At 41.0% G+C, this 19,777-nt stretch overlaps 1 protein-coding gene across 3 annotated transcripts in view; it reads left to right on the top strand.

Moving 5' to 3' along the window:
* Positions 1 to 224: 224 nt before the first annotated feature.
* slc39a10 (solute carrier family 39 member 10) overlaps positions 225 to 19,777 on the top strand; it is a 73,768-nt gene continuing 54,215 nt past the window's right edge. The window contains exons 1-3 of one of the 3 annotated variants that reach the window (XM_014163912.2): positions 225 to 354; positions 17,207 to 17,288; positions 17,950 to 17,978. In XM_014163912.2, coding sequence (XP_014019387.1) covers positions 17,976 to 17,978 — 3 coding nt within the window. In that variant the 5' untranslated portion in view covers positions 225 to 354; positions 17,207 to 17,288; positions 17,950 to 17,975. Of the gene's footprint in view, positions 355 to 9,301; positions 9,321 to 17,206; positions 17,289 to 17,949; positions 17,979 to 19,600; positions 19,734 to 19,777 lie in introns of those variants that run through there. The other 2 variants (XM_014163913.2, XM_014163914.2) reach the window with 2 other exon arrangements.

The following is a 19,777-nucleotide window of genomic DNA, read 5'->3' on the forward strand; positions in this document are numbered from 1 at the left end:
GAAGCTCGCTACTTCACAGCATGAATCTAAAATGTTAATAACTTAGTCTGTGAATGATGGGATAAAACCTGCCTCTGAGACAATTACTTGAATAATATAATGGATGTTTTGTTCATAAAGTTGATGACTAAAGTGTCTTATTTGGAATTAAAAAACGTGACTTCTCTTTCGGGCGGTCTATAAGAATTGTATTTGTAGGCCTGTAAACTGCAGTACCGAAAATGCCCTCTTGATCGTCGTGGGAAGCCGGCCCCCTTGGAAACCCATTGGCAGTTTGTGCGTCGCTGCTCAGTGAACGGGTTACTTTTTTTTGGGTACGGAGCTGAGAGGAGATGCACACGGCACTCGAGTGAGGTAACTATATAAAAAAAAAAAAACATTTGTTTTCTTTCACTCCCACAACATGGAACCGGGCAGAATTTGCTACCACATGCAGATGTAGCTAGTTGGCTAACTACATTCATTTATCTGTTAAATTAAATAACGTAGCAGAAGTCTCAAACGCCCAGCTTTGTTTAAATGGCTAACGTTAGCTAGCACATTTCCTGTGCGTTGTCTGCTAGCTAACCTTAGTTAGCTATTTGGAATTGTGCCTATTGTGGTACTTTGACGTCTTGAAACTAAAATGGCTAGCTTGCTAGCTAACGTTGTCAGCTAGGTGCATTCATTTACCCAGTGCCACTACGGTATGAGTAGCAACCTATTGTGAAAGTAGCTAGCTACGTCTTGTAAAAATATTTAACAGCAAGCTAACTTGGGCACGCTGTGTTGCATGCAGCCATTGCAGGGACCAGACTACGCGTGGTGCACCATAGCTAACGTTAGCTAGCTATTTTACCGGCCTAACTGGTTCCGCTTGGTAGATTAACGCAACTAGTTGGATAACTAACCAAACTACGTTTCAAACTTCCACCGACCTATGATGGGAAGCCGAGAAACCAAAACGGCAACTAACGTAACGTTAACAACCAACGTTGGTGGCTTGTCTAACGTTATGCAGTCCATGTGTACGGCTGTGCATGTCTGAACGATAACATTTCTGTTAAATGTCGAATCATTTGTTGGTAGTTAAGTCAGTCCTTGTTAAAGTAGCTAAACTGGTGTGTCATAAGCCTGTGTTGTGATTCAGTAATCATGTATTAGCAATGCGCTCTAGTTCTGGCAGCCTAATTTATTAAATGTAGCTAATTTGGTGAGAGATTATAGTAGTATCTACGAACTATAACTGCAGATAAGTATTGGGCCTGGTAGACAGGCATTGAATTAATACTACCGTAACCGAATCAATGTTTGCCTTGCATCTAGACCACTGCAGTGGCCCACAACCTTTTTTTGAACCGCTGCACAATGATGGGATAAATTGTGGCACACATACTGTTCCTAATTTAGTTAGTGGCAATGACCTCCATTGAATCCGTACTGCAGATATGTTTTCAATAGCAAACCTTTTGTCATAGATTTAAGTAGGGTTTAAACTATTTTCGTTTCCTTACTCATGATGGTTCATTTGTGTGTACCCGTTTAAAACTGTCCCGCTAAAGGTGCACATTTCCGATTTAAAAAGAAAAACATGTAGCGCAGGTAAAATAGGTCTGTCTTTTGAACGGGAAGATCTAGAGATGAGCATTGTAAAGGTGCTACCACAGATACAAGACTAACTTTTTTTTTTTTCTATTGCGGAGGCTGTGCTACTGCTAAGCCTAAGCACAGGCAAGTCTGATAACGGTTTTCACAGACTAAGTAAAATTATACAAATTACTTTGCTCATGATGCACACCCCTCAAATGTAACAGCTGCTCTAGTGCACTGAACTTGAAACAACAATACAGACCATTTTTATTTTACCTTTATTTAACTAGTCTGCTAAATGACTTAAATGTAATGTAAATGTAACTAGTCAAGTCGGTTAACAAATTCTTATTTTCAATGATGGCCTAGGAACAGTGGGTTAACTGCCTTGTTCAGGGGCAGAACACACTTATTTTCACCTTGTCAGCTCAGGGATTCGATCTTGCAACCTTTCGGTTACTTGTCCAACGCTCTAACCACTAGGCTACCTGTCGCCCCATCTGCATAATCATCTGTTATTCATTTTCTTTCTGCGCTGATGCTCAAGTCAAAATCCCGCGTTCACTCTACAGGTCACCTTTTTAAATGAGTGTTCCAAAGTTGAACCATTGGTCTAGACACAGGTCTAGTGGTTATTTAAGTCTGTTACAAGGTCACACTCCAATACCCCACATTTAACTGAAGATGTTCTGAGAAATGGTAAAGGTTCAATGCAGATGTTTTTATCTCAATATCAAATCATTTCTGGGTAACAATTAAGTCTCTTACTGTGATTGTTTTCAATTAAAATGGTCATAAAGACACAGCTTCTTAGCAATGAGAACAATTTTGCTAGGGTTGTTGGAGTGGTTTGATTGGGATGGGGAAAACAGAAAATTGGTTATTAGCAAAGAGGTTTGGAACTCTCTAATTGGTCTAACTTATTTACAGCATGGCAACATCACCATGGAAGACCAAAACTGGCTGAAATTTCAGGCAGTCTTTTCAATCAGCTCTTACATTGAAATGGCATTATCATTCACAATTTCACTTATTTTTTATTTTTTTGACCTCATAGTGTGGAAATAGACACTGAGTGTACAAAATATTAGGAACACCTCTTTCCATGACATCAACAGACCAGGTCAAAGCTATGATCCCTTATTGGTGTCACCTGATAAATCCACTTCAATCATTGTAGATGAAGGTTAGGAGATGGGTTAAAAGATTTTCAAGCCTTGAGACATGGATTGTGTATGTGTGACATTCCAAGGGTGAATGGGCAAGACAAAAGATTTCAGTCCGTTTGAACGGGTTATGGTAGTAGGTGCCAGGCACACCGGTTTGCGTCAAGAACTGCAACGCTGCTGGGCTTTTCACGGTCAAAAGTTTCCCATGTGTATCAAGAATGGTCCACCACCCATAGGACATCCAGCAAATTTGACACAACTGTGGGAAGCATTGGAGTCAACATGTGCCAGCATCCTTGTGGTAGGATTTTGACACCTTGTCGCTGATGAAATTGAGGCTGTTCTGGGGACAAAAGGGGCTGCAACTAAATACTAGGAAGGTTTTCCCAATGTTTTGTACACTCTGTGTATATAGAACAAAGTTAAATCTCATTTTTAACTGCACTAAGCCTTTCAAAGCGAAGCCATAAGTGCATTACTATTATCTACATAAGGAGGCAACCTGATCCAAAGGTATAAGGCTACCATACAGATGTAGTTACATTTCCATGAAAGCCGTTATGTTGAACTTTCAGTTATTTGTAAGAATGTCTTATAAAGTCTTAAACCCTGGAAGTCAATAAGCCTACTGTACCCTCGCAAGAACTATGCATTATGGAAAATTCCAGTAGTTTTGCAACCCTACTCTGGAGCCATCTCTGTATGGTTATTTGTGAATGTGAACATATTTGTTCTGGTATTGATGCTACTGACTAATGCATTTCATACAAATAGCACCCAGAATGTTCTGTTAATTTGCCCTATAACTTAGAAAATGCTTCGAAACACAATTACTGCCTTAAATTGTTGAAGTAGAATGGTAATTTCTTTTGTTTCAAATAACATTTACATTTGGTGCTTACTGAACATTACCCGGCCGGGTGGTGATAGCGCCACAGAGTCATCCTATGCATGTGAGGTGCTTGCACTGTACATTGAGGGTCCATGCTTAATGGTTGCGTAATACATATTTTCTTAACACTCCGCACATTATTTTTGTGTGGATTTGGAAATCCCACAAGCTTAGGCCTATGTAATGACAAGGTGGGCTATTGTCAAAATTTCCACCATGTCTAGGCCTATGTTTTTAACAGCAACTTTTAACCTAGCCCTATATAACATGAATATATATTATGACTTTCATAACTTGCATTTTGTGCAGTGTCTGTATTGTACTTCTTACGGCTGAATGCAAATTTCCTTCAACAGTGGCACACGCATGTACACTGACCGGCATGGTAACTAGATGCAGTAGAATTAATGGCAGAAGTGATGTAGGGTTCACTTTTACAGAGTAGCCTTATTCAGAATTACTGTAACACTGCAAATCAGGTGCTGCTGGACAAAGTATTGTAAAATGTACAAGCAGCAGCTCTGATGTTAATCATTGCTTGTAACAGAACTTCCTTCCTCTTAGTTTGTCTGAGGGATTGTATAGGGGGAAATATCTGTATGTGTAGCCTGTGTAATGTGGATATCATATTGGGCCAGTATATTTGTGTGCCTTTTGAGTCTAACTTCAGAATGTGTTCTATGGATATTGTCATTCCAGTCGGTTTCTTAAAAGTACACCAATGCGAAACGGCACATAATTCCAAAGGTCAACTTTGAAAATGAGTCTTTGCCGAAACTGTGAACAGGACATGAGTAAGCAGTCCAAGCTTCCTTTAGCCACAAATATTTTCCGCGACGATTCACAGTATGCCTAATGACATATCCAGCTTTCCAGACGCCAATATAAAACCCCATATCCCTGGACTGGGCCTTAGACATGAGCCGGACTCTTTGCCCATAAGATAGTTTTGCACACAAACCCTAAAAAGCACTCTGTTTCCTCCATATATCACCTCAAAAGGTTCTCACAGACCGCTGTGGAATTTGTCCAGAGAGGCTGTTGCAAATCCCCCAGATTATCAGCCCCCCCCGCTTTTAATTCTGACTCGTTCTCGTGCTCAGTTAGGCATTTCTCAACTTTTTAAATTCCCTGTTTAGGTGGTCGTTCAGGCTCCCACATCTCCTATGACCCTATGGTGATGTCTCATGATTAGGGCTGTGACGGTCTTGGAATTTGAGGTTACGGTAATTGTGGGGGTCACAATTTAGTTTGTACACTTGTTTACATGGATATGCTTCCTTAGTAAAAACCTATTTGAAACAAGCCATTACACTGCGTTATCATGGCATTTCATTATTATTCAGGTTATTACTTATAAATATTAAGAAACAAATTAAGAAATACCAGGTTAGAGAGGATCTGTTGCATTTTAGTATTGACACACAGTATTGACAGTCAAAATAAAGATGTATGCCTACCTTGTCTGTTGGCTTTTTTATATATATCCTATTTTCTGCATATACGGTACAGGTCAAATGTTTGGACACTTACTCATTCAAGGGTTTTTCTTTATTTGTACTATTTTCTATATTGTAGAATAATAGTGAAGACCTCAAAACTATGAAATAACATCATGTAGTAACCAAAAAAGTGTTAAACAAATCAGAATATATTTTAGATTCTTCAAAGTAGCCACCCTTTGCCTTGACAGCTTTGCAGACTCTTGGTATTCTCTCAACCAGCTTCATATGGAATGCTTTTCCAACAGTCTTGAAGGAGTTCCCACATATAATGAGCACTTGTTGGCTGCTTTTCCTTCACTCTGCGGTCCATCTTATCCCAACCCATCTCAATTGGGTTGAGGTCGGGTGATTGTGGTGGCCAGGTCATCTGACGCAGCACTCCACTCTCCTTCTTGGTCAAATAGCCCTTACACAGCCTGGAGGTGTTGGGTCATTGTCCTGTTGAAAAACAAATGATAGTCCCACCAAGTGCAAACCAGATGGGATGGTGTATCGCTGCAGAATGCTGTGGTAGGCATGCTGGTTAAGTGTCACCAGCAAAGCACCACCACCTCCGTGCTCTACTGTGGGAACCGCACACGTGGAGATCATCCGTTCACCTTCTCTGCGTCTCACAAAGACTGATTGGAACCCCAAAATCTGGACTCATCAGACCAAAGGACAGATTCCCACTTGGCCCAAGCAAGTCTCTTCTTACTGGTATCATTTAGTTTTGGTTTCTTTGCAGCAATTTGACTACGAAGGCCTGATTCATGCAGTCTCCTCTGAACAACAGAGGTAACGCTGGGTCTTCCTTTCCTGTGGTGGTTCTCATGAGAGCCAGTTTCATCATAGCGTTTGTTTTTTGCGACTGCAATTGAAGAAACTTGGTTATTAATTTTCAGCATTGACTGACCTTCATGTCTTTAAAGTAATGATGGACTGTAGTTTCTCTTTGCTTATGTTAACTGTTCTTGCCATAATATGGACGTGGTCTTTTACCAAATAGGGTTATCTGCTGTATACCACCCCTACCATGTCACAACACAACTGGCTCCAATGCATTAAGAAGGAAAGAAATTCCACAAATGAACTTTTAACAAGACACACCTGTTAATGGAAATGCATTCCAGGTGACTACCTCATGAAGCTGGTTGAGAGAATTACAAGAGTGTGCAAAGCTGTTATCAAGGCAACGGGTGGCTACTTTAAAGAATCTCAAATCTAAATATATTTTGATTTGTTTAACGCTTTTTTTTGGAGTACTACATTGATTCCATGGGTTTTATTTTAGTTTTGATGTCTTCACTATTATTATACAATGTAAAAATAAGGAAAAACTCTGGACTGAGTAGGTGTCCAAACTTATGACTGGTACTGTGTGTGTGTGTTTAGATATATAATGCTGATCCTATTTTTGACCCACAAAACCATTCAAATGAAGTTCGAAGGGTTTTTTTCCCACTTCACAAAATATTCGCATAACATCACAAACCCTGCTGCGGTCATTCGATGACTGTGGCATTTACACTGTATGTATACTTTTGTGTGTGTGTATATATGGACACCCCTTCAAATTAGACTTAGCTATTTCAGCCACACCCGTTGCTGACAGGTGTAGAATTTCGTCAAATTTCTTCCCTGCTAGCGATGTCCCGGTCAACTAAGTGCTGTTATTGTGAAGTGGAAACCGTCATCTAGGATCAACAACAGCGGTAGACCACACAAACTCACAGAGCAGGACCGCTGAAGCGTGTAAAATTGTCTGTCCTCATTTGCAACACTCACTACCGAGTTCTAAACTGTCTTTGGAAGCAATGTCACGCAAGAACTGTTCGCCGGGAGCTTCACGAAATGGGTTTCCATTGCTGAGCAGCGGCACACAAGCCTAAGATCATCATGCGCAATGCCAATCGTTGGCTGGAGAGCTGTAAAGCTTGCTGCCATTGGACTCTGGAGCAGTGGACATTTGTTCTCGGAATGATAATTTACGCTTTGCCATCTGGCAGTCTGATGGATGAATCTGGGTTTGGCGGATGCCAGGAGACTGCTACCTGTCCGACTGCATAGTGCCAGAAGAGGAATACTAGTCTGGGGCTGTTTTTCATGGTTCGGGCTAGGCCACTTAGTTCCAGTGAAGGGTAATCTTAATGCTACAGCATATAATGATGTTCTAGACTATTCTGTACTTCCAACTTTGTGGCAACAGGCCCTTTCCTGTATCAGAATGACAATGCCCCCGTGCACAAAGTGAGGTCCCTGTGGAAGAACTTAACTGGCCTGAACAAAGCCCTGACCTCAACTCCAAACACCTTTGGGAAGAATTCAGTGCCTGACCTAACTAATGCTCTTGTGGTTGAATAGAAGCAAGTCCCCAACTGCAATGTTCCAACATCTACTTGAAAGCCTTCCCAGAAGAGTGGAGGTTGTTATAGCGGCAAAGGGGGGGCCAACTCCATATTAAAGCCCATGATTTTGGAATGAGATGTTCATTGAGCAGATGTCCACATACTTTTAGTCATGTAGTGTATTTTCTTCAAAGACAGGACACCTTAGTGAGATAAATAATGTAGCTTAAATCATGACCAGGACCATTTGATTGTTATTAAAGCGATTGTGTACAGACAGGCTACTTTAGGAAACTTTCTTAATGGGCCTGTAGAGAATCCGCGAACTCAAAGAAGCACACCCTCGTAAAAGCGGCCATAAATCAACGCCAACAGCGTATGTCAGATGAGCAAACATTCATTAAAACAGTTTTTTATTTTTTTTTATTTAACTACGCTTACCATAGGTTTTCTTTTTGAAGTAGATTCTATGATAGTGGAAGTATGAAGGGGACGAGTATGAAGATGAACTTGACAATCCTTCAAATAGAAACAAATAGGCTATGGACAAGTTGCGTGTAGGCTATTTATCAGTGACACTGATTATCGAGGGGAGAGTGTTGGAAAGATTTTTCAAATACTGTGAGGAACTATTATACTTTTGAAAGGATAACATTTTGTAAAAAAAAAAAAGTCTGCTGACTTAATGTCTGAGGTGAAGAAAAAATGACTGAGAAGCCCGGCTGGGCACTTTCCTAGATTTGACATTTGCAAGAAGCAGGCCAGGTACTTCTTTGCGTGCCCAGGCGCGCACGCTCCGTCAACATTAGCAGGACAGAGAAACCAGACACATGCGCATTGCTCACATGGAGTGCGTAAATGATGGGAGCCTATGAATTAAACCAATACTTTGTTTTCTCAAGTGTAGTCGGTTTTGAACTCTGTAAACAACGTTTCCACTATGAAATGGGAAACTACTGTAATTAGTACATGCAAGAAATTAAGGTAACCAAATGACTGGAATAAATGGAAATGGCCTGTTTTGCAAACTGTATGCTACCGCATGGGCATTCATGAAAGTGCATTGCTGGCCGTGCACTATAACCTAGGCTACTATTCTACTTTATCGCCTAGGGCCTCATATTGGCCAGGACCGGGCAGGATCATTGCTGATTAGTCGATACATTAAGAATTATACCATGCCAGGTTGGAGAGGAATGTCGCCTTGTCCATTTGACCCAACATTAGCGCATTCTAGCTAAAGCATCAAAGGAAAGTTGGAAAGAGGAGATGTAGAAAGTTAATAGAAAAAGTTAGCCGAACAATTGCTTATAATCATTAGTCAACACTCCCGCCATTAGGTAAAGTTTATCTACATGAAAATAAAGTTAATAAAAAAATGAAATCCTAAAATGAATGTAGGCCTATTTTTAAATGGTTTTCATCCATAACCAACCACGGTTATTCAATAACCGTCACAGGCCTACTCATCATATCATTTGGTTCTCTCTCTCGATATGATAGCATGTTGCCTCACGAATGTGATGCCCATTTGTGCCTTGCGTAACTCACCAGACTCTAGCTTCTTGCTCAGTGTGTATACGCACAAACACGCTGCACAAATCATCTGGACCCCCACCCCTTCCAGAAAATGTCCGGTTCAGTGGCTCATTAACTCGGATCCCATCTCCAAGACATACACAAGCATGCACACACTATGTCCCCGCCCTTTGTACACCACGTCCCACACACAAACGAGTTAGCCTACGTCAACTGATTTTAAAGACTTTAAAACAGACAACCAGTTCCAATAGTAACCCAGAAGAGCATTGGGTGTGAGAGGATTCTTTCTTTCATCCCTCTAGGTCTTGAAATAAAGGTAAGCTGTACCTTTTTGAGCCCTCCCCAAGTGCTGTTTAGGTTTCAGTCGTCCCTGTTTTGGCATTGTTTGCTAATAAGTGTTTACCTGGTTGCAGGCGTAGCCTCGGTCCGTCCCTCTCATCCTGCGGTTAACTCGTTCCCAGCCTGTAGCACGTCAGCATCACACATGCGTTCAGTTTTAAAGATCTCATGCTGATCTGCACCTGCTTACGGTTGGACTCCATCCACCCCTTCTTTAGCTCAGTGGATATAGCCTACAAAGGCCAGGTTTTGGGGAAGTTTAATGGTTCAGATGCTGAAGACCTGACCTTGCCACTGCTAATACAAGGTGGATTTCTGAAGACTTTTTGTGATTTAGGTGACGACTTCAGGAGAAGCAGTGGCCTAATTTCGGCCTCTTGAATCGATTTGATTTATGGTTATGCTAATTTCACGGTTCAGATGGAAACAGTTTGGTTACACCATTCAAGAAGTTCAGGAATAATCCTGGTCAATATCTTTTGTTTGTCTTCTTGCTTGATGGACTTTTGTTTTGAAGGCAGTTAAAGTAACCAAGGGTCATTGCCATGTTTCTAACTGAATGGATGGATTGGTTGTGAATGGACATGCAGAACTGTGCACTATCCTGAGTGAGTGAAAAACTAGCTATCCATGTGACCAAATGTAGTTGATAAGTGAACACGCCAATGTTGAACAAATGTATGTTGCTTCTCCAGTGTACAGTGCATTCGTAAAGTATTTAGACCCCTTGACTTTTTCCACATTTTCTTACGTTAGACTTATTCCAAAATGGATGAAATAGTTTCCCCCCTCATCAATCTACACACAATACCCCATAAGGTTTTGCTAAATGTTTTAAAATTTATGAAGAAAAAAACAGATCTCATTTACACAAGTATTCAGACCCTTTACTCAGTACTTTGTTGAAGCACCCCTGGCAGCGATTACAGCCTCGAGTCTTCTTGGGTATGACACTACAAGCTTGGCACACCTGTCTTTGGGGAGTTTCTCCCAATCTTCTCTGCAGAGTTGTAGAAACATCTCAAGGATGATCAGTGGAAACAGGATACACCTGATCTCAATTTCAAGTCTGAATACTTTATACTACCTTTCAAACGTTTGGGGTCAATTAGAAATGTCCTTGTTTTTGAAAGAATCCGTTTTTTTGCCCATTTTTAAAATGACATCAAATTGATCAGAAATGCAGTGTAGACATTGTTAATGTTGTAAATGACTATTGGAGTTGGAAAGGCTTTTATTTTTTAATGGAATATCTTCACAGGCGTACAGAGGCCCATTATCAGCAACCATCACTTCTGTGTTCCAGTGGCACGTTGTGTTAGCTAATCCAAATTTATCAATTTAAAAGGCTAATTGATCATTAGAAAACCCTTTTGCAATTATGTTCGCACAGCTGAAAACTGTTATCCTGATTAAAGAAGCAATAAAACTGGCCTTTTTTACACTTGAGTATCTGGAGCATCAGCATTTGTGGGTTTGATTACAGGCTCAAAATGGTAAGAAACAAAGTACTTTCTTCTGAAACGCGTCAGTCTATTTTCGTTCTGAGAAATGAAGACTTTCCATGCGAGAAATTGCCAAGAAACTGAAGATCTAGAACAACGCTGTGTACTACTCCCTTCACAGAACAGCGCAAACTGGCTCTAACCAGAATAGAAAGAGGAGTGGTGGTGCCCCGGTGCACAACTGAGCAAGAGGACAAGTACATTAGAGTCTAGTTTGAGAAACAGATGCCTCAAGTCCTCAACTGGCAGCTTCATTAAATAGTACGCGCAAAGCACCAGTCTCAACGTCAACAGCGACGAGGCGACTCCGGGATGCTGTCCGAGCTCTGTCTTTTCTAGATCACTGCAACTTTTACATGGGCGAAGGTAGTTATTTGAACAGTAAGAAATTGTTTGAATAGTATAACTACTATACCAGTTTAGTTGCCCTTTCTGCTCTGTAAAGTCTGACTCACAAACCAGTCAGATATACAGTAGGTAGCCTAGTTAAAACACCAAACATTTCTTAGTCTCTACTTTTATAGGAGTTTATTTTCTATTGTGTTCCATTCAGTTTGACATGACATGTAATCTGCCAAAGTGGAAATTTGTGAAATGTAAACTGTGAATCTACATCTTATGAAGGCAGAGATGTATTATTAGTAGTGAGAGCTCACCAGGTGCAGGATTCAGTGACACGGCACTACCCTTGTCCTGACTTCACACACACACACCCCCCCCACAGTACTGTCTGCAGAAATACAACAACAGACCTGGACATGTTTCGTACACACACACCCATGGTGAAGGGGGTCAAGCGCTTCAAGTTCCTCCGTGTCCACATCGCTAAGGAGTTATCATGGTCCACACCAACACAGTCGTGAAGAAGGTACAACAAAGCCCTTTCCCCCTCAGGAGTCAAAGAGTTGGCATGGGCCTTAGGTCCTCAAAGTTCTTCAGCTGCACCATTGAGAGCATCTTGACTGGCTGCATCACAGCTTGGTATGGCAACTGCTTGGATCCGACTGCAAGGGTAGTGCGTACAGCCCATTACATCACTGGGTTCGAGCTCCCTGCAGTTCAGGACCTCTGTACCAGGCGGTGTCAGAGGAAAGCCCTAAAAATGTTCAGACTCCAGCCATTTAAATCATAGACTGTTCTCTTTGATAACGCACGGCAAGCGGTACCGATGCAGCTAGTCTGGAACCAACAGGACCCTGAACAACTTCTACCCTCAAACCGTAAGACTGCTAAATACTTAGTCCGTTAGCTATTAGTTAAATAGGTAACCATCTTCATTGACAATTTTTGCCCCAACTCTTTTGACTCCTCACATATGCTGCTGCTGCTACTACTGTTTATTATCTATCCTGTTGCCTAGTAAATTTATCCCTACCTATATGTACATACTGGTACCGTTTGTGTGTGTGTGTGTAGATTATAGCTAAGTTATCGTTACTTGTGTATTTGTTCCGCATGTTATTTTTGTTTTCTTCTGCATTGGTGGGAAGGGCCTGTAAGTAAGCAGTTCACTGTTAGTCTACACCCGGTGTTTTTATAATTTTTTACGAAGCATGTGACAAAATTCAATTTGTCACACACGCGCGCTCAGACAGAGATGAGGAGGAAGCTGTAGCCGTGTGAGAGTCATATGACGCGGCTTAAGGGCTCCCGTCTCCTCTCCCACCGCCTCGTGTCTAAAGATGAGCGATAGAGAAAAAGCCTTGACTGTCTGCATGCCAGGAATGCACCGCTGCTTCTGCCAGGCTCTCTGCTAATTTTAACTAGACTGCTAGTTCTTGGACCATGTTGTATAAGCCTAGGTCGTGTATAAGTCAAAGCCTGTGTGGCTTAGGTGTTTGCATAACCATCAGATCATAAACTGTGCTAGTTCTTTGAATGTGGAGGCCTGTGGATTTGTGCAGAATATACAGAAAGTATTCAGACCGCATGAATTTTCCCACATTTTGTTATGTTTCAGCCTTATTCTAAAATTGATTAAATAGTTTTTGTCCACTCATCAATGTACAAACAATACTGCTTAATGACAAAGAACAGTTAAAAAAAAAAAGTGCTACTTTTTTACATTTACATAAGTTTTGGGACCCTTCACTCAGTACTTTGAAGCACCTACATTTTTCTTGGGTATGATACTACAAGCTTGGTACACCTGTATTTTGGGAGTTTCTCCCAATCCTCTCAAGCTTTGTCGGGTTGGATGGGGAGTGTCGCTGCACAGCTATTTTCAGGTCTCCAAAGATGTTCAAGTCCAGGCTCTGACTGGGCCACTCAAGGACATTCGGAGACTTGTCCAGAAACCACTCCTGCGTTGACTTGGCTGTGTGCTTAGGGTTGTTGTCCTGTTGGAAGGTGAACCTTTGGCCAAATCTGAGGTCCTGAGTGAACTGGTGCAGGTTTTCGTCAAGCATATCTCTGTACTTTGCTCCGTTCATCATTCCCTCAATCCTGACAAGTCTCCAAGGCCCTGCCGCTGAAAAACATCCCCACAGTATGATCTGCCACCACCATGCTTCACCTTAAGAATCGTGCCAGGTTTCCTCCATATGTGACGCTTGGCATTCAGGCCAATGGGTCATCCCCCTATTGCTCAGTTTGGCCGGGCGGCCAGCTCTAGGAGGGTCTTGGTGGTTCCATACTTCTTCCTTTTAAGAATGATGGAGGCCGCTGTGCTCTTGGGGACCTTCAATGCTGCAAAAAAAATGTGGTACCCTTTCCCAGATCTGTACCTCGACAATCCTGTCTCAAATTACATTTTATTTGTCACATGCGCCGAATGCAACAGGTTTGGACCTTACAGTGAAATGCTTACTTACAAGCCCTTAACCAACAATGCTTTAAGAAGAAAATGTGTTAAGTAAAAAATATATAATTTTAAGTAACATAATTAAACAGCAGCAGTAAAATAACAATAGCGGGGGTACCAGTACAGAATCAATGTGAGGGGTCACTTGCTAGTCAAGGTAATTGAGATAATATGTACATGTAGGTAGAGTTTTTAAAGTGACCATGCATAGATGATAAACTGAGTAGCAGCAGTGTAAAAGAGGGGTCTGTGTAGCCCTTTGATTAGCTGTTCAGTAGTCTCATGGCTTGGGGGTAGAAGCTGTTAAGATGCCTCTTGGACCTAGACTTGGTGCTCCGGTACTGCTTTCCGTGTGGTAGCAGAGAGAACAGTCTATGACTAGGGTGGCTGGGGTCTTTGACAATTTTTAGGGCCTTCCTCTGACACCGCTTGGTATAGAGGTCCTGGATGGCGGGAAGCTTGGCCTCAGTGATGTACTGGGCCGTACGCACTACCCTCTATAGTGCCTTGCGGTCAGAGGCTGAGCTGTTGCCATACCAGGCAGTGACGCAACCAGTCAGGATGCTCTCAATGGTGCAGCTGTAGGACTTTTTGACGATCTGAGGACTAATGCCAAATCTTTTTAGTTTCCTGAGGAGGAATAGGCTTTGTCGTGCCCGCTTCACGACTGTCTTCATGTGTTTGGACCATGATAGTTTGTTGGTGACATGGACACCATGGAACTTGACGTTCTCATCCTGCTCCACTGCAGCCCCGTCGATGAGAATGGGGGCATACTCGGTCCTCCTTTTCCTGTAGTCCACAATAATCAGAGCTCTACGGACAATTCCTTCGACCTCATGACTTGGTTTTTGTTCTGACATGCACTGTCAACTGTGGGACCTTTTTTTATATAGACCGGTGTGTGCCTTTCCAAGTCATGTCCACTCAATTGAATTTACCACAGATGGAATCCAATCAAGTTCTAGAAACATCTCAAGGATGATCAATGGAAACAGGATGTACCTGATCTCAATTTCGAGTCTCATAGCAAAGGGTCTGAATACTTATGTAAATTGTTTATTTGTAATAAATTAGCAAAAATGTCTAAGCCTGTTTTTGCTTTGTCTTTATGGGGTATTGTGGGTAGATTTTGAGTTTGTTTTTATTGAATCATTTTTATAATAAGGCTGTAATGAAACAAAATGTGGGAAAAGTCGAGGGGTCTGAGTACTTTCCGAATGCACTGTATGTGAGGGTCCTACAAATAGGACTTCTGTATACATATTTTGAAGGCTTCGAATGAGCTTCAAAATTTGCATCTTCAAATTCATGAAAACACTGACATTTTACAATATGTAATTGTATACGTGTTTTCGGATTAATTTACTCCCAATGTTTTTGTCGCCCAAGAAGAAGCACGAAGTCGGAAAGTTAAAACCATTTAATTTTTAATAACCACCATTCTCGCCAGCTGTATGTCTTTCTTTCAAACAGCTTACCAGTCTAAAAAAAAAAAATTTTACTTTATATTTTTTAGAAATACTGGCTGGCAGCGTTCAGTTAACCCCTGTACGGGACGGACATCCCGCGAAAAATCCTATCGCCATTAGCATAACAAAATTTAATAATATTTTTTTTCCTTTTTTTTCTTCTCAAATTATATCGTTTTATAGATACACCTCTCCTGAATCGAACCACGTTGTCCGATTTTCAAAAAGGCTTTACAGCAAAAGCAAAACATTAGATTATGTTAGAGGAGTATATCGTAAAAGTAGCCACATAGCCATTTTCCGACCAACCACATGCATCACAAAAAACAGCTAAATTCAGCACTAACCTTTGACAATCTTCATCAGATGACATCATGTTACACAATACATGCATTCTTTTGTTCGATAAAGTTAATATTTATATATAAAAACAGCATTTTACATCGGTGCGTAACGTTGACTAACTATTTTCCCTCAAATGCATCCGATGAAACAGCGCTACAATTGACTAAATTACTATTCGAAATGTTTTTTAAAATGTAATATTGTCATTCTAAGATTTATAGATGAATATCTCTTGAAAGCACCTGTAATGCCAGATTTAAAAATAACTTTACTGGGTAATCACACTTTGCGATAAAAGGGATGCGATACTCAAAACAATAGGCTAGTAATACAGGTCAGCGCCATCTTGGAACAATCGCATATCAAATCTAGTCTTGTATACTATTGTCAATAATCCCTTACCTTTGATTATCTTCATCCTTAGGCACTTCCAGGAATCCCAGGTCCACAACAAATGTATTTTCGTTCGAAAAAGTTCATCCTTTATGTTCCATTAGCTTGTTGTTGTTGTTAGCGCGTTCTGAAGGCTGCACCAAAAGTTCCGACGTGCGCGGGGCTACTCTTTCAACAAAATGCAATTTTTTTTTTCTTATTTAGGTTCGTTCAAACATGTCAAACGTTGTATAACATAAATCTTTAGGGCCTTTTTCAACCAGAGCTCCAATAAGATTCAAGGGGGACGATTGCATTGTCTTTATAAACGTTTCGAAAGGGGAGGGTAGCCAGGGGCGCCGGCGTCATAATGGTGATGGCCCTCTCCGTGTGACCACTTTCCACAGCGTGTCATTCTGTCAGTTTTCACAGTAGGAGACTCAAATCACTTTGTAAAGACTGGGGACATCTAGTGGAAGCAATAGGAAGTGCTCAATGAACCATAGGTCACGGTGTGATTTAATAGGCAACGTGATGAAGTTGAGTTCGCAATTCAGAATTCCACTTCCTGTTTCGATCTGTCTCGGGGTTTTGACTGCCATATGAGTTCTGTTATACTCACAGACACCATTCAAACAGTTTTAGAAACTTTAGGGTGTTTTCTATCCACAAGTATTAATTGTATGCATATCCTAGCTTCTGAGTTTGAGTAGTAGGGTGTTTAAAATGGGCGCAATTTTTTTTCAAAATGCGCTGTGGCGCCCCCTATCCTAGGCGACCGTCAAGAGGTTAAAAAAAAAAGACAAACTGCATAATCTAATGTTAAACACATAAAACAGCCTATATCTAGCTGTTTCTTATGGTCCTGTGAGTCTTCAGCTCAAGCGACTTGTGTCGTCTAATCCAGTACGCAAACAAAGCTGCGGGAGGTGTAGCTACTTGAATTTAGAAAAGTCTAATTTATAAATGATATCTTAATTGACTGCATTTTTATTTAATTATATTGTCTTGAAGCCTATTCAAAACAGAATGGGACTGTATACGGAAGTAAAGCAGACAAAAGTAGTAATTTTCCCACTGTATTCTTTTTGCCAACTCTGTTCAACCCTCTTGGAAAGCTAGCATATCCTCCTGCAGGATTTCCACCCCAAAGCTATTCTAACCCACTTGCTTCAACTGATCAGCTGCTTCTCTGAACTGATTAGCTGATTCAGGTGTGTAGGACTGGAGCAAAGCCTGCATATACCCAGCTCTCAAGGAGGAGATTTGGCCACTCCTGCTGGACATCAAATAAGCCATTTGATATCTGTCAGAACCCTGCATTTCAGTTGTCATTGTTGACGATTGGTCATGCTTCTCTCCTCAGCTCAACAGTTGGTGTTTCTGAAGAACTGGAAAAGGCCCCTTCACATCAGGATTGGGGGCCAAGGCGGAGCAGTATTACTACAGTAAGTTTAACGTTTCCAAACACAGTGTCATATATTTTGTTTAATTTGGTTAACTAGGAAATGTGCTTGCTACCAAAGATGGGTTTTGTTTAGTCTTATCTTGGAGCCCAGAACCAAATCTCTGGTGGGCTGGCTAGTTATTCAATTTGACTTTGGGGGCTGAGGTGTTCAAACCTGTACTAAACGGAAGCAGACACTCCCCCCCCCTGAAAGCATCTACCAAAGCCAGTCCTCAGCCCTTCTCCTTACGTAAAGTACACCTGTTTACAATCCTTTGCTGTTAAAATCCAACAGCTACCTCTGTGAAATCCCTTCTTTTTTTTTTTTTTTTTTTAAATAATCATTGAATGATGCTAATCCACTGTCTGTCACGACAGACTAGGTATAGCCGAGTCAAAAATACCTAATTGTTGTGTAAATTATTGGTGAAATTGTATAACTTAAAAGAATAACATCATGTGAATTCACGAGCTGATTTGTAGTGCGTTCGGTTACATCACTCACTGACCTTTTTCATTCGCCGTCTGAAAAAACAAACACTGGTTGTGGTGCATAACACGCAAGCATGAAAATACACTAAGCCTAAGGGGTCTCTGGAGTTGTGTGTGTCAAAGGTGTATGAGCTTTATACTAAACAGAGAATTGGTCTTTTCATTCACAGTTGAATTGAAGAAGACGCCCTTGGATATGGTGAGATAATGACCCGCTCCCCCCAGCTATACAAGTTCAAGTACAGTATTCTTTGGCTACTGTAACCAAAAGCTTTACCTATGTGTTTAGACCACACACACACACAAACACACAGTGGGCTATACTACAAAGCAGGATCAATGAGTTAGCTGGCAAACTTTGATAAACAACAAGAAAAAACTATTGATTTTCTTGTTCGTTAAGGAGGCAATACTTGTATGTTTTGGTTGTTGGGTCATTTAGGTCCTGGCCATTTCAAGCTTTCAATAAAAATAAAGTTTTCAGCATATTTAGGCAAGTTGGCTAGTATACCCCTCCCCCAAATATTTTTATCTCATAAACAAGAGTGTTTTTGTGTCATTGAACATTTTTGAATGTTTAATTTAGAATAACTATAGGTACTTTTTAGATGCTTGACTTCGGTCCCTGAAAAGCAATGATATAATGAACAAACTGAAATTAACAGCTGCATGGCCAAAACATCTCACATTTTATGAAACAAAAACAGTTTGACAGAGATTTTAAAATAGTAAGTAATTTAATATTTTTTGTGTCGATTAGAGTAAACTGTTTGCGCAATGTTCATTACAGGGCCCAGTGGTATCGAAAGATTTGTCTTGTGTATGTCTCAATAAACCTTTAAGGAGCTTTAGAGGTGCAGATATAAAATAAGTGATATAGGTTATAAAAATTTTTTCCCCCAGCACATTCTTTAACTTTTTTTTTTTAAAAACATTTGATTTATTTCACCTTTTATTTAACCAGGTAGGCCAGTTGAGAACAAGTTCTCATTTACAACTACGACCTGGCCAAGGCAACAGAGTTACACATGGAATAAACAAATGTACAGTCAATAACACAATAGAAAAGTCTATATACAGTGTGTGCAAATGAAGTAAGATTAGGGAGGTAGGCAATAAATAGGCCATAGTGGTGAAATAATTACAATTTAGCAATTGAACACTGGAGTGGTAGATGTGCAGAAGATGAATGTGAAAGTAGAGATACTGGGGTGTAAAGGAGCAAAAAATAATAATATGGAGATGAGGTAGTTGTGTGGGCTATTTACACATGGGATAAGTACAGGTGCAATTATCTGAAAGCTGCTCTGACAGCTGATGCTTAAAGTTAGTGAGGGAGATATGAGTCTCCAGCTTCCGTGACTTTTGCACTTCGTTCCAGTCATTGGCAGCAGAGAACTGGAAGGAAAGGCGGCCAAAGGAGGATTTGGCTTTGGGGGGGACCAGTGAAATATACCTGCTGGAGCGCGTGCTACGGGTGGGTTGCTGCTTTGGTGACCAGTGAGCTGAGATAAGGCAGGGCTTTACCTAGCAAAGACTTATAGATGACCTGGAGCCAGTGGATTAGGTGATGAATATGAAGCGAGGGCCATCCAACGAGAGCATACAGGTTGCAGTGGTGGTTAGTATATGGGGCTTTGGTGATAAAACTGAAATTATTGTTGTTCACAAATATCTCAAACCTTGTGAAAGCACTCAACAACGAGTGTATTCAGTAGACACACAACATGCTGTGTTTGTTAGTGGTGTGTTCTTAAAATAGGTTAGTCTTGCCCTATCTTCACGTGGGTTCATAGGTCAGCCCAGACTCATGTTTATAAACAGTGTCTTGTCAGAAGCAGCCGCGAAGTAGCCTTGTAATCACATTGCCGTTTGCAACCAAAAAGCTGCACTGCTGTCACACACTCTGCCTTAACTTGATTTCACGCATCGCTTGGGCAAGTAAGGCACTCTGGTAAGTAGCCTACTCTGCTTTCCTTGGATTGTTTGACTGGGAAA

Source organism: Salmo salar, chromosome ssa21 (assembly GCF_905237065.1).
Source record: "Salmo salar chromosome ssa21, Ssal_v3.1, whole genome shotgun sequence".
Lineage (NCBI taxonomy): Eukaryota > Metazoa > Chordata > Actinopteri > Salmoniformes > Salmonidae > Salmo > Salmo salar.